The sequence below is a fragment of the Sorex fumeus genome, unplaced genomic scaffold, assembly GCF_029834395.1.
Source record: "Sorex fumeus unplaced genomic scaffold, SorFum_2.1 ptg000070l, whole genome shotgun sequence".
Taxonomy (NCBI): domain Eukaryota; kingdom Metazoa; phylum Chordata; class Mammalia; order Eulipotyphla; family Soricidae; genus Sorex; species Sorex fumeus.
In genome coordinates, this window is record NW_026606127.1 from 12,815,156 (window position 1) to 12,831,471 (window position 16,316).

The window sequence follows — 16,316 nt, forward strand, 5'->3', positions numbered from 1 at the left end:
TACTTCTTTTATGTACACATATTAATTTCCTGCATAGTTTTAGTAGACAGATGTTAAGAATGGTTATTTCTACCTTGGTGACAATTTTGCACAACCATAGAAAACTTTCTCTAAGTAGATGACAATATGTTAATAAACCAAAGAAACAGATGCTAAGCCTTTTAAAGACATTATTGTATCAATCAGTCTGAAGTATTATGGAATAAACTGGTTAAGAGGACAAAGATAAATCTGAAAGTAAAGAACAACATTACAAAAAGAAAGGGGTTGAAGAGACTAGTAGAATCATCTGTTGGTTTTAAAAGGCTTGAGTCACATGGATTGCTTCCAACTCCTGTTCTCTCATATCCTTGGTTAATAACATTTTTTTCTTTTTATTTCTTCACACAGGTGAATCCACCACAAAGAAGTGACACAATGATATAGATGAATACCTGGAGGAAGGAAGAAGGCAACTTTATTTTCTTGAACCTATTAGCTGCTCCTAAAATAATAAGCAAATAAAAGACCTGTTAAGGAATACTTCTCCCAATATAACTTATGAATTTGAATCACACTATACTTTCTTTGGTGGAGAGAAAAGAGCAGGGTTGTTTCTCTTCACTGGAAACTAGGCAGAATCCAGTTTTATGAGTAACTCTTATTGAAACCTCTTTAATGATCATAAAACACAAATTAGCATAATTCCCTGTAAGTATAGCTTTATTACAAAGTGCATCTTAAGATTTTACACATGGATTAAAATTTCATTATTAGAATGATAAAAATATATAAAAATACTAGAGACTATATCTATATCACCTTTGACTAATTTTCTTTTCAGTGGATGACAACTAGAATGGCAAAGTCAAAGAAAAGTTTATGACACAAGTAATTCTAACCCCCAAATTCTATAATAGATACACTTTTTTTTCTCTACTTGTCCTATAGATATCTTTTAATTTTGTATATGTGTGCACATATATGTATGTGTGTATATATATATGTGTAGTTTTACACATATATATACACACACACATATATATGCATATAACTACATATATATGCATATAACTACACACATACATTTGGAGCTTTGGCCCATACTTGAAGTGTTCAGGACTTAATTCTGGCTCTGCACTCAGGTATCACTCCTGGCAGGGCTTTGGGGACGATATGTGGGCCAGAAACCAAACACAGATTAGCCACATGCAAAGCAAATGCCCTACCTGATATACTTTTATTGCTCTATACTCCAAAATTATAGTCTTAAATTATGGTTTTGTAGTATAGTCTTGCTCGTATTACTACAGCTTAAAAATTACGCTCACTGCAATAACACTTTATTATGCTTTAATTTACAAATTTTTGTAATCTTTAAGTGATTGATTTTATTATCCACATATTTTAAAAATACATTTATGAATTGCAATTTCCCTCCCAAAAGTCAACAATGTTTTTTGCCTTATTCTCTACTAATATTGAAGTGAGGGCTATAACTAAATCTAGTTATTAATGAAAAGATTAAACTACTCACAACATATGCACAGCTGAATTATAATGATGTTTTTAAGTTGAAAGACAATGATACCTGATAATGTTATTTTGAAAAGATAGAAACAGCATTTAGAGTAATCAGGACATAAAATCCAAATTTAGCAGTAAGACCAGCTTCACAAGTAAATATTTATTACTGAATAGACACCATTGCACTAATACCAAACCCAGACTGCGACATCACAAAAGAAAACTATAGACTGGTTACCCCCACACACTCCAGTCTCTGCCATCCAAACCATTCACATGGCCCAATCTCACTGCATCATGACTAATCTCTGCAGAGATGACAAACCAATGAAAAATTCCAGGTACACCAGTTTTGGGGCTGAGTACCTAGGAATCAACAACGGAGGCATAATACTTACACATAAAAAACCTAAATTATTGGTAACAGAAATAAAAGTACATGGAAATGGACATGGATTGGGAAATGATCCTGGATTGGGAGAATTATTAAAACAACCATCCTACTATGGAAGATAGTATACAGATTCAATTCAATCCTTATCAAAATTCAAAAAACATTCTTCACAGTTACAGAAAAACATTATTAGAACTTGTATAGAACCACAAAATTCCTGAATAGCTAAAGCAATCCTGAGACAAAAGAAGACAGGAAGCCTTATGTTCCCTGACTTTACACTACAAAAGTAGAATGCAGTATGGTAATAAAAGCAGAAACACAGACCAGTGGAATAAAACTGAGAGTCCAGAAATAAACATTTACATATATGGATAGTAAATTTATGACAAAGGAGCTAAAGCTGTATAATGGAGGAAAAAAAGTCTCTTCAATAAATGTTGTTGAGGAAACTGTAAAAAATGAAAGCATAAGTAAAAGAATTAAACTGGACCCCTATGTCACACCATACACAATGGTAGGATATGGGAAAAACCAAACCAAACCAAAAATGACTTCAATGAAATGAATGTCTCACCAAGAATACTTTACCAAGCTAGACTCTTGTTCAGATTTGAAAGAATGATAAAGAACTTCATGGACAGGTCGCAGCTCAGGAACTTCATAGACTCAAAACCAACTTTACAAGAAGAATTAAAGGGGCTACTTTAAGACAAGATAAATTTCAAAAATATTCCAGACTGCTATAAAAAGATGGCACAAAACTCCATGATAATAATCTCACTCAATGTCAATAGCCTAAATGCACCAATTAAGATAGGATGGATTATAAAATTGAATCCAACCTTCTGCTGCCTATAAGAAACACATCTGAACAGTAAGAGACAACATAGCCTCAAAATCACAGGTTGCGAAGAAAATATTTTCAGTAAACAACCCCCACTAAAAGGCCAGTGTGGCCATACTGTTATCAGACAACATAAGTTTCAGGATTTAAAAGGTTATAAGAGGTGGAGAGAGTCCTTTCTTAATGGTCAAGGAATATGTACATCAGCGAGAACTCATACCAAATGAAGGACCAGCAAGATACTTAAAATGACTGCAAACAGACACTTCAAGTAAGACATTAATAACAACACAATAATAGTTGGAACAGACCTATAACTACTGAAAAAGTTGAAATGGAAATAAAAAAATTCTTACCCCAAACAGGTCCAGATGGCTCTTCCTTTTCGTCCCCTCAGCTGAGCTAGTCTTACCCCCACCCAGGTCAGTTTATCTGCCGCTTCTCAAACCCGGGACTTGTATTTCACCCTGCAAGCCCCCCAGGTGTCCTCTCGGACCTTGGGAGACAAAGCAGCTCTGAGTCTCTCTGTCTCTTCCTTTTCGTCCCCCAAGCTGAGCTGGTCTTCTCCCCACCCAGGTCAGTTTATCCACTGCTTCTCGAACCCGGGACTTGGACTTCACCCTGCAAGCCCCCCAGGCGTCCTCTCGGACCTTGGGACACAAAGCAGCTCAGAGCCTCTATGCCTCTTCCTTTTCGTCCCTCAAGGTGAGCTGGTCTTCTCCCCACCCAGCTGAGCTGGTATTCTCCCCACCCAGGTCAGTTTATCCGCCACTTCTCGAACCCGGGACTTGGATTTCACCCTGTAAGCCCCCCCCCCAGGCGTCCTCTCAGACCTTGGGAGACAAAGCAGCTCTGAGCCTCTCTGCTTCTTCCTTTTCATCCCCCAAGCTGAGCTGGTCTTCTCCTCCACCCAGTCTTTACTCCCCCCCACACCAGGTACCCGTGGGGGTGTGGCCACTTTATGAGTGGGCGTAGCTTCTGTAAAGTGGGCGTGGCTTTATTTTGAAGAAAAAGTTGGAAAAACTCTCCATGACACTGAGGCTAATGGTATCTTCAAAGATGTAACGCCACTGGCCAAGCAAGTGAAAACAGATAGACAAATGGGACTATCTTAAACTAAGAAGCTTCTGCACCTCCAAAGAAACAGTGACCAAAATACAAAGACAGTCTACAGAATGGGAAAGGATATTTGCCAAATACACATCTGACAAGGGGTTGATATCAAGGATATACAAAGTACTGGTTAAACTCCACAAGAAGAAAATATCCAACCCCATCAAAAAATGGGGCAATGAAATGAATAGAAAATTTCTCAAAGAAGAAATCCAAATGGCTAAAAGGCACATGAGAAAATGCTCCACATCATTAATCATCAGGGAGATGCAGATCAAAACCACAATGAGATATCATTTCACACCACGGAGACTGGCCCACATCCACAAGAACAAAAGCAACTGGTGCTGGCGCGGATGTGGCGAGAAAGGGACCCTCCTTCACTGCTGGTGGGAATGCCGACTTGTTCAGCCCTTTTGGAAAACAGTATGGACGATTCTCCAAAAATTAGAAAATGAGCTCCCATTTGACCCAGCAATACCACTCCTGGGAATATATCCCAGAGAGGCAAACAAGTATAGTTGAAGTGTCATCTGCACTTGTTTGTTCATTGCAGCACTCTTTACAATAGCCAGAATCTGGAAAAAACCTGAATGCCCGAGAACAGATGACTGGTTAAAGAAACTTTGGTACATTTACACAACGGAGTACTATGTAGCTGTTAGAAAAGACGAAGTCATGAAATTTACATACAAGTGGTACTACATGGAAAGTATCATGTTAAGCGAAATGAGTCAGAAAGAGAGGGATAGACATAGAAAGATTGCATTCATCTGGGAAACATAAAGTAACAAAATAGGAGACTAACACCCAAGAATGGCCAAGATTAGTACCAGGAATTTTACTCCATGGCTTGGAGGCCAGCCACACATGACAAGGGAAAAGGGAGCTCAGAGAGATAAGGGAGAACCAAATAAAGGGTGTTGGGAGGATCCTCCCAGGATGGGAGAAGCATGCTGAAAGTAGACTATAGACCAAACATGATTGCCACTCATTGCCTCTTTTGCAAACCACAACACCCAATAGGAGAGAGAGAGAACAAAAGGGAATGCCCTGCCACAGAGGCAGGGTGGGATGGGGGCCTGGGGGGTGGTAGGGATACTGGTATCCGTGGTGGTGGGAAATGGGCACTGGTGGAGGGATGGGTATTTGTTATTCATCGATTGCCTCGAGCAGGCCCCAGTAATGTCTCTTTCATCCTAGCCCTGAGATTATATTCAAAGCTCTTTAGGAGAATGAGATCCATCATTGTTACTGGTATTTGGCATATTGGGTACGCCACGGAGAGTCTGCCAGACTCTGCCGTGTGGGCAGGCTACATTCGGTAACCTGCCAGTTTGTCCAAAGTAGGAATGAGATAATAAGGTGTCATAATAAGATGTCTTATTCGCGGTCTCACGGTTCCGGGAGCTGGTTTTTATAGTCTCTGAGTCTTGGCCATTGATGGGATTACACGGCGCCAGGGGGCCAGTTGGTGGGTGTGACCCCCGCCTACTGGAATTTGGAGGATCTGGGTGGAGGATGCTCGGCCCAAATCCGAGTAGGCTTGGAGATCTCGGCCCCGGAACCCGCATGACTTTGTCCCTCTGCCAGTACCAGTATTTGATCATTGTATAATTGAAACCCAAGTACAAAAATTTGTAAGTCTACAACTGTAACTCATGGTGTCTCACTAATAAAAATAATTAAAAAAAAAAACAGGTCCAGATGGATTCTCACCCCAAACAGGCCCAGATGTGTTGACTAGTGAGTTCTTTCAAACCTTTAAAAAAGAGTTACTGCTAATCCATTTCAGAGTCTTTCATGAAATCCAAGAAACAAACACTTCAAAGAAAGTTTCTATAAAGCAAACATTACTCCCTAATACAAAAGCAGATAGAGACAGCACAAAAAAAGAATTACAGACCAATATCTCTGTTGAACATAGACACAAAGATCCTTGACAAAATACTAGCAAATCAAATATAAAAACTCATCAAAGACATCATACAACATGACCAAGTGGAATGCAAGGATAGTTTAACGTATGCAAGTGAATTAACGTAATACACCATATCGATACAAGAAAAAATCATTTGATTATATCAGTAGATACAAAGAAAGCATTAATAAAGATCTAACACCCATTCATGATAAAATTCTCAGAAAAATGTGAATTGAATGGGATGGAGTGATAGTACAGTGGGTAGGTAGCTTGCCTTGCACATGGTCAACCTGGGTTCTATCCCTCTTAACCCATATGGTACCCTAAGTCCTACCAGGAATAATCCCTGAACACAGAGTCAGGAGTAATCCACGAGCAGTATGGGTGTGGCCCAAAAACCACAAAGGGGGAGGGGGGAGTTCCTTCAATAAAAGGAACTTTTGTCAACATAGTCAACGCCATTCACTACAAGCCCTCAGCAAACATTATACTCAATGGGGAAAAACTAAAAGCATTCCCCAAAGATCAGGCACAAGACAAGGTTGCCCACTCTCCCCACTTCTATTTTATATAGTACTGGAAGTACTTGTCATAGAAATTAGGCAAGAAAAAGATACTATGGATATCCAAATAGGAAAGGAAGAAGTTAAGTGCTCACTACCTGCAGATGACATGATACTGAAAACCCTAAAGGACCTACAAAAAAGCTCCTAGAAACAGTATATTTGTATAATTTAGTGACAGGCTATAACATTGACATGCAAAAGTCCACGGATGTCCAAGAGAGATCATTAAAAACAAACAAACAATCCCATTCACAGTTGTGCCTCAGAAAGTCAAGTACCTAGGAATCGGCTTAACAATAGATATGAAAGACCTACACACAAAAAAACTAAAAATAAAATACTTAGTGAAATAAAAGATATGAAGAAATGGAAATTCATACTCTGCTCATTAATTGGGAGGGCTAACATTGTAAAATTGGCATTACTCCCCAAAGCACTGTATAGATTCAATGTAGTCTCGATAAGAATGGATACTCATGAAATGTTTCAAAGAAATAGGTCAAACACTCCTAAAATTACATGGAACAATAACCCTACTGAATAGCCAAAGCAATCCTTGGGGAAAAAGATGGGATGCATCAGTTTCCCCAACTTCAAATTATACTATAGAGTGGTAGTACTTAGAAGAGTATGTACTAGAATAAGGACTGACTCTCAGATCAATTGATTAGAAAAGAAAATCCAGAGGCAGACTCTCAGATATACAGTCAGTTAATGTTCAATAAAGGAGTAAAAAACATGAAGTGGAGCATAAAAAGCCTCTTCAACAGTGGTGCTGGCAAAAGTGGTTGGCCACATGCAAATAAATAAACTCAGAATTCTTCTAATGCCATGCACAAAAGTAAAATAAAATGGATTAGAGAACTTGATATCAAACATGAATCCATATAGTACACAGAGGAAAACAAAGGCAGAACTCTCCATGACACTGAAGCTGGAGGCATTGTTAAAGATGAAATGTTACTAACCAAGCAAACAGAAGCAAAAATAAACAAATGGGACTACATTAAATTAAGATGCTTCTGCACTTCAAATGAAATAATGACCGGAGTGTAAAGAGAGCCCACAGATAGGGAGAAACTATTTACCCACCGTTCATCTAAAAAGATTAATAAAAAGTTAATATCTAATATATATAAAGCGTTAGTAGAACTCTACAAAAAGAACCCAGCCCTGTAAAACAAATGGGGAGAAGAGATGAACACAAACTTCCTCAAATTAAAAATTCAAATGGCCAACTATGTTCCTATATTTGTTTCAGCATTCACAATAGACAAAATCCAGAAAAGAAAACAAATATCCAAGAACAGATGACTGGATAAAGAAATTATGGTACATATACACAATAGAATATTACTTGTCTGCAAGAAGAGGTGAAGTCATTCAATTTGCTGGTACGTGGATGGATCTGAAAAGTATTATGTTGAGTGAAATTAGTCAGAGGAAGAGGAACAGCTTCAGAATATCTCTATCATGTGAGGTATATAAACTTCCTAAAGCAATACCAAATGCCCAAAGGCAACAGAAATGAAGAGCAGGAGAACTGGTCTTCAGTAGGATGACTGCTACTGAGGTGGAGGCGGAGGGATTAAGTTAGGGAAGGAAATACTAGGACAATGGTGGAGGTGAAATATGTCAGCCAGAGAGGGAGGCTGGGAGCTGGGAGGGAAACTGGGGACATTAGTGTAGGGAAGTGGACACTGGTGGAAAGATTGGTGTTGGAACAGTGTACACCTGTAACTTAATCACAAATATCTTTGCAACTTTGCAATTCAATAAAAGATTGGAAAAAGAAACTACAGTACATATACACAATGGAATATTATTCTACAAGATGAACTCATGATTTGCCACTATGTGGGTGGCACTAGAGAATACTGAGTAAAATCATTCAGGAGAGGGACATTTAGAGAATGATCTCTCTCAAAGGCAGGATATAAAAAACACAGTAGAGCACTAAGACAACGGCCAAGGGAACTAACTGAACAGTCTGGGGGAATGTGTGGTGTTCCAACACTGGATGCACGAAATTCTATCAACAATACTGTAAATTATAGTGTTTAAAATAAGGTTTTTTTAGATTTTTATTAGTGAGACACCATGAGGTACAGTTGTAGACTTACAAATTTTAAAAGTTCTGAAGATTTAATATAGAGTACTGTGACCACAGTTAACAGTACTATATTGCATATTTGGAAGTTAATAAGAGTAGAGCTTAAAGATTCTCATCACAAAATAATACTATGTGAGGTGATAGATGCTGACTAACTCTACTGTGGTAATCATTTGCAATATCAAATCATTTACCTTAAACTAACATGATGTTATTTGCTAATCATAACAAATAAAACTGGGAGAAAATTATCAAATGCGGTAATTTCTATGCAACTGGCTTTTAAAAGCTAAAACTGTTCTCTATGAGCTGGAGAGAAAGAGTACAGGAATTGAGGAGTTTTCCTTATAGGTGGCCAAACCAGGTTCAATTGCTGGCATATGCTCTCCCAAACACTGTCAGGAATGATCCCTGAGCACAGAGCCACAAGTGAGCCCTTAGCACCACCAGATGTGGCACCAAAGTAACAACCAAAATGTGTTCACTAAAAATATTAAACATTAAAAAATCAGGGTCAGGTAGACAGTTCAAAGGGTCGCATATGTAAGGTTCCAGATTCATCTCCTGGGACTGCCACAGTGGCTTAAGCACAGCATTACCAGGCTGAACACCAAACCATCAGGTCTACACTGTGAGCCAGGTATTTCTTGGAGAGACTGTCCGGTTCAAGAGCACTGCTGAAGTACCCCAGGTAAAAAGTCAAACTCCCCAGGTAAAAATTAAAATATTTAGTCTAAGATACAGTTTAATGGTAGAGTGCTTCAACTGTAGGCATAAGGTTATGAATTTGTTGTTCCCTGGAATTGACCCCTCACGCAAAGTATGTTCCTGTTAGCACAAACATTTACAGTCCCTGGTGTCATAACCAAAATATGTGATTTCTGGCACATTAAAAGCCCAAGTTATTGAAGCAACAACAATCAAAACAAAGATAAGGGACAGGAGGGAAATTAATAGATAAAAGTTAAGTTGTGTAACCTAGAATGTGACACTTGAGTATACTGAGGAAACATTTTAATTCATGGTACAATTTACAGTGTAGTAGCTATAGATCTGTGGCTTTTCTTCTCTATTAGATAAGGTAAGGGTGGAGAAGTGTAGCTGAAACAAAAGTATTTGTTCTAGATAATTTTGGGAGGCTTCGACAAAAGACAAGAAGACAGGGCAAAAGGCTCCTTTGCCCAGCAGAACTACTTCCAGAGTAAAAGCACCTTCCCATTCCTATTTTTGAACCACTTTTTAGATCAATGGTTCAAACTTCTGGTTCAAGACCTCATCACACAATCAGTGAGGATTACAAAGAGTCATTGCTTAGGGAGTTAATAACAATATTACCCATATTATAAATGTAATTTATAATTATAAAACACTAAATACCCATCTTCCGGAATTGCCGTACCATATTTGATAGGGTTCAAATATGGTAATACCTACAAGGGCAATTAGAGGTCGCCCCAAAAGCCTCTATCCCTCTCGGAAAACCTGGCAAGCTACCAAGAGTATTCCGCCCGCACAGCAGAGACTCGCAAGCTATCCGTTGTGTATTCGATATGCCAAAACCAGTAACTACAATGGGTCTCATTCACCTGACTCTGAAGGCTTCAGCAATATAGCAGCATTGAGAAGGATGAGCAAGGAGAGGGCGATAAAATCTCAAGGCCGAACTAGGCTGCCACAACGAAGGAAGACAAAAATGATCGTCTGTACTTTCAATACACGTACGCTAGCATCAGATGCATCCATCGAGGACCTGATAGTACAAGCACGAAAGATCAAGTGGTCTGACCGAGACAAGAAGGCACGAATCTCATCATGTCGTTTTCGACACTGGAGAATTGTTCCTCTGAACATGCGATAAAAGAGTTATCAGAGGCTTCGGTGTCCTAGTCAACACAAACTTGGCCATGAGCATTGATTCATTCAAATGCATAACAACCTGAATCGGATGTTTACATCTGAATAGATGTGGCTCACTGCCTGCAGTTTCTATCTTCGTTGTCTATGCGCCAACATCTAATTATGATGAAGGAGAAATTGAGAAGTTCTACATGGAGCTGGAGAAGTTCTATAAAGAAGACCACACCTTCTACAAGATTATTGTGGGTGACTTTAATGCCAAGATAGGACCGAGAACATCAGCTGAAGAACTTCACATCGGGACCCATGGCCTAGAATGGAACGAACAGGGTGAGAGACTGTCTGAGTCCATCATGTCCACCAAGACCATCCATGGTAACTCACAGTTCCAGAGGGCCGAATCTAAACATTGGACCTGGGAGTCTCCCGGTGGATGATTCCACAACGAAATAGACCACATCATATTCAATCGACGGTTTTCCCTGACCGATGTTGCTGTTGTCCCAAAATTCCAAATGGGATCGGACCACCGTCTCCTTCGTGCAAAATTCTACTTCACAGAGCGGGGAGAAAGGCCTGCAAAGTTTAAAAAGAGAACTCCCAGAACGACCACCAACTGGGAGCTCTTTGGCACTATTTTGGTAACAAGGGAAGATGCCATTGTTGACAACATTAAAGAGGAATACGATCGACTGGTTCAGCACCTCCATGAATGTGCGAGGAACGCCAAGAGAGAGAAAGCCAAAAAAAAAAAAATGCCTGTCTTTCAAAACTCTTGAGCTTATTCGCCAACGTGGTTTGGCGCATGCCTCAGGCAACCGCAAGCTAATGTCCGAGCTCGCAAAGCAGTGCAGAGATGCGATCAAGGAAGACCTCAAAGAGAGAAGAGCAGAAGTGCTGGTAGAAGCGGCAGAAGCCGGGAAAAGTATTCATAACGCCCGCCTGTCCTTCGCCAACTACAAGACCAAGATGACTGCCCTCCGACGTCCTGATGGATCTATCACATCCTCCAGAATGGCAACGGAGAAGATTATCCATGACTTCTCAAATCTCTTCGATAGCCATGTCCACTTGCCAACATACCAAATTCCACAGGATGGATATGTCGTTCCCAATGTTCTCCCTTCCAAAATCCAATATGCCATTTCGTCAGTAAAGAAACGAACAGCACCCGGCCCAGACAAGGTCAGACCTGAACACCTGAAGAACCTGCCATCAGTACTCATCAATACACTGGCTCGGCTCTTTACACACTACCTGTCTGAATGCAAGGTTCCGTCCCAATGGAACACCAGCAGGACTGCACTGCTGTTCAAGAAGGGAGACATCCATGACATTGGCAACTATCGCCCGATCTGCCTATTGTCTGTCATCTACAAGTTGTTCACTCGAGTCATCCTAAATAGGATTGGCAGAACACTAGATGAAGGACAACCATGCGAGCAAGCTGGGTTCTGCAAAGGATTCAGCACCATCGACCATATCCACATGATAACCAAGCTCATTGAGGTTTCTTGGGAGTTCAAGATGCTGCTCTGTCTAACGTTCATTGATTTAAAGAAGGCCTTTGATTCTGTTGAGATGGAAGCGGTCATTGAAGCCCTAGCCAATCAGGGCATTCAAGCTCAATACATCAAGATCCTCCGTGAGCTGTATTACGGATTCACTACCAGAATCTCCCCATTCTACAAAGAAGTAATCATCAATATCAAGAGAGGGGTTCGGCAGGGTGATACCATTTCACCGAAACTCTTCAGTGCCACCCTCAAGAACATCATGCGACGACTGGAATGGGAAGGAATGGGAGTGAAGATCGATGGCTGGCAACTACACCACCTCCACTTTGCTGATGACATTGTTTTAATAACACCAAACATCAGCCAAGCAGCACAAATGCTGGCCGACTTCGACTGTGAGTGTGGAAAGGTCGAACTACAGCTGAATCTTACAATAACAATGTTTATGAGAAACAGCCTCGTTCCTGATGCCCCATTTGCTCTCAACGGAACAACCATTTCCGAATGCAACAGCTATGTGTACCTAGGTCGAGAAGTCAACATGACAAATGACCTGGCACCTGAGCTGCGCAGGAGGAAGAGGGCGGCTTGGAACACCTTCAAGAGCATCGAAGAAATAGCGAAGAGGATGAAGAAACCCCGGCTCTGGGCACATCTCTTTGATTCCACTGTTCTTCCTGCATTAACATATGCCTCAGAGACCTGGGCCCTATGCAAACAGGATGAGAATGCTATTCATGTCTCCCAAAGAGGAATTGAAAGAGCTATGCTTGGAATATCACGTTTCACTCAAATGAAAGAAAGAATCCGGAGTTCCGACCTCCGTCGACGATCGAGAATCAGGGACGCTGTCTCATTTACCAAGGTGTCAAAAATCAGAGGGCTGGTCATGTAATAAGATTTAAAGACGACCGCTGGACTAGAGCTGTTACTGACTGGATTCCACGTGATGTCAAAAGACCGTGTGGCTGCCCACCTACCAGATGGTCAGACTTCTTCATCAAGATCATCAATGATTGGTTTGAGGCTCTTCATGTTCCTAGAGCGAACAGATGCCACTGGGCTACACTAGCACGCGACAGGGACAAATGGAGACATTACTGGCGCCCACTCGAGAAAACCGACGATTAATGGGAAGTCAAGTGATCAAGTGCTCAAGTGATAAATGCAATTAAAATATCTATATAATTCATTTAGAAATGATAATAGAACATATTACATATGAAAATTTTGTGAAGTCTGATAGGTTTCATTAACTATGAATTTATCTAGTCAAAACACCATCCTAGGTGCAGCTGTATTTTGTATATGTAATTAAAGCTCATAATCAGCTGAATTTAAGTAATGAAAAGTATCATACATAATCTGAATGAAACTGATTTGACAAACTGAATGCCTTAACAGTGTTTCTTCAAGCTGAGATTTCTTGAAGAAGAAATTTTGCCTGTGAGTTAAAGCTTTTCTCCTGACCCATGGGTCTTCCTGTCCTTCTCCCTACAGTATTTATACTTGTCCACCAGGCTCCTTTCTTTGGGAAATTTAATTCTCTGTGACATATCTCTTAATACACATCCAGAGAAGTTTCAGGAAAGAGTACATCTATTAACAAGTACAAGTTTCAAGAAAATAGGGCTATACTAAGAATAACAACAGTTATTATAAATTTTTAATATGACTGAGAAAGACAAATAAATAGAAGTACCAGATAACAGAGCTAACAGAGATGAAAACAAAATAGATGGCTGGAAGAGCTGGCTGAGTAACTATCCCAAAACAGTATGTAAAAGCAAAAACTGAAAGACACTGATTAAACATGTCATGCATTTAATGGATATTACATAATAATCTTAGATATTACATAATTATCTTAGATAGATAGAGAGTAGATAGTCTGTCACTCTCAGAACATTAATAAGCAGATGATCATGAGTGGAGAGTGCCATCGTATTACAGAAATGGAAAACTCAGTGCCAGAGAGATGGAACAATTAGGTGGCACTTGCCTTGCATGCTGCTGACCTGGGTTTGATCCCTGGCCCTACCTACAATCCCCTGAGTAATTCCAGGAATAAGTCCTGGGCACTGCTGGGTGTAACCCCCAAACAAAACAAAAAATGAAAAAGCTCACCCATTCATTTCTGACTACAGGGTGTGTTTCCAGAAGAGCTTGTAGAGTGTCAGTTTGAATCTAGCTCTTGTTGGAACCCTAGAACTTGTGAAGAATAGTTGGATATGGAAAGCGAGGGGCCTGGTTTCGTGTCTCCCTCCTGGGCTCTCATTTCTGTTTGCCTTTGAAGAGAGCCCTGTGGTTTGTGTGAAATTCCTTGTCTGTGTTAGCTCTGGAGAGCTTGGTGCCCTGTCCAGTTTCTTTTCAGGTTCTGGTGCAGGGGTATTAAAGATTCTTTTGAACTAACAACCTTTTTTTCCCTGACAGTTGTCCGTGAGCAATATATGTGTATTACATACATTTATATATTCATTTGCATGGCAGAGCCTGGCAAGCTACCCGTGGCATATTCAATATGCCAAAAACAGTAACAATAACGAGACTCATTACCCTGACACTGAAAGAGCCCCAATATGGCATCCTTGGGAAAGATGAGTAAGAACTGGTTGCTAAAATCTCAGGGCTAGGTTGAATGAGATGTTACAGGCACCTGCTAGAGTAAATCGACGAACAATGGGATAACAGTGATACAGTGATACATAATAATCTGGGCTGGGGCAATAGCGCAGTGGGTAGGGTGTTTGCCTTGCATGCGGCTGACCCGGGTTCAATTCCTCTGCCCCTCTCAGAGAGGTCAGCAATCTACTGAGAGTATCTCGCCCGCACAGCAAAGCCTGGAAAGCTACCCGTGATATATTCGATATCCCAAAAACAGTAACAACAAGTCTCACAATTTCTTGTGAGACATTACTGGTGCGCACTCGAGCAAATCGATGAACAACAGGAGAACAGTGACAGTGACCAATTCATTGGGTAGGAAATACAATTTTCTAAAATTAAATGTCCATTCCTAAAAAAAAAAAACCACTTTCAGCAGCCTAGAAATTAAAGTTTTTTAACTTGAAAAGAATAACAATAACTCATAGTTAATAACATTCCTATGAAGGAAGTATTGGAAGGATTCGAGTTAACTAAGAATTAAAGATAGCTACAGATACCACAACTATTTTACATTGCTAATAAATACAAAAATATAACACTGTATATGACAAATTTATGTGTATAAATATAAATTATGAGGCCAAAATTATTGAGATAGTAGCATAACTTACCTATACCAAACAATAGCCTGTGACCTACATCTAAGAATACTTTTATACTTTTTAAGCTTCAATTTAAAAAGAGAGTAAGTGAAAAAGAATAAATGAATAACTGCAAAGATGAAGGTATTTCTTATCTGGTACTATACAAAACATCTGCTGACTCCTGACCTCTAATGTACAGAAGACACAACTGAAAAACCATTGCAACTCTATTTATAAATACAAAATAGATCAAATGTAAAAGAGAAAACAGAAATAAAGTGTTGAATAACATTGGGATGTCTACGGCCATACCACCCTGAACATGCCCGATCTCGTCTGAATAACATTGGGTTATCCTTGTTCCTCCTGCAGGGAGCTTAGATTCATTGAGCTACTCCCATAACAGTGCCCCCTGAGGCATATCCAATTCCCTCAAGCACTAATAATCCTATATTGCTTTTCGTTTTCCTTTATGTCATTTGCATGGTTTATTTAGCAATGTCCTTTTTGTCTAGACACAGGAAGACAGTTCATGCTATGCTTTGTACATGGGAGTTAATTGACTCCAAAATAATATTTACTCCTGGGCATCTATATTTATTTGACTTAAGCCTCAGTTGCCCTTAGTTCCTAGAACTTCAAAAGCAGGGTCCAAGCGAAGGAACAGGATGGACCCAGGGCAAGCTGTAAGCTACCCTGGCATTGAAAGGAGACAAGCGGCATAAGTATAATAAGTTAAGAGCACGGTCATAGAACAAACTCTGTCATGACCCAAAAAGAAGTAACTAAATAAGGACCCTGCTGGGGTTAGGAAAGACGAACCTGGCCTGAGGACTGTGGTCTGGAATATATAGATTCCAGATATCTTCTTGGAGATATCCCCAAGAAGAACCAACCTTTAAGCTTGCTATATGTCTTACTGTATTCACACAAAATGACTAGAAATATTGTAGCACGGTCCTCCCGTTGTTCATCAATTTGCTCGAGTGGGCCCAGTAACGTCTCCATCGTGAGACTTGTTGTTACTGTGTTTGGCATATTGAATATGTCACTTACCAGGCTTTCCATGTGGGCGAGATACTCTCAGTAGCTTGCCAGGCTCTCCGAGAGGGGTAGAGGAATCGAACCCGGCTCAGCTGGGCTGGCTGTGTGCAAGGCAAACGCCTTACCCACTGTGCTATCACTCCAGCCCAGAAATATTGTAAGAAGTAAATTTACTATGATTGTT

The 16,316-nt window shown here is 40.1% G+C and overlaps 1 protein-coding gene across 1 annotated transcript in view; it reads right to left on the bottom strand.

Annotated features, from left to right (window-relative positions):
- Nucleotides 1-213: 213 nt before the first annotated feature.
- The window catches only part of VAMP7 (vesicle associated membrane protein 7), a 69,267-nt gene continuing 53,164 nt past the window's right edge, over nucleotides 214-16,316 (bottom strand). The window contains exon 8 of the mRNA XM_056128854.1: nucleotides 214-434. Within this exon, the coding sequence (XP_055984829.1) occupies nucleotides 375-434 (60 nt within the window). The 3' untranslated portion in view covers nucleotides 214-374. The remainder of the gene's footprint in view (nucleotides 435-16,316) is intronic.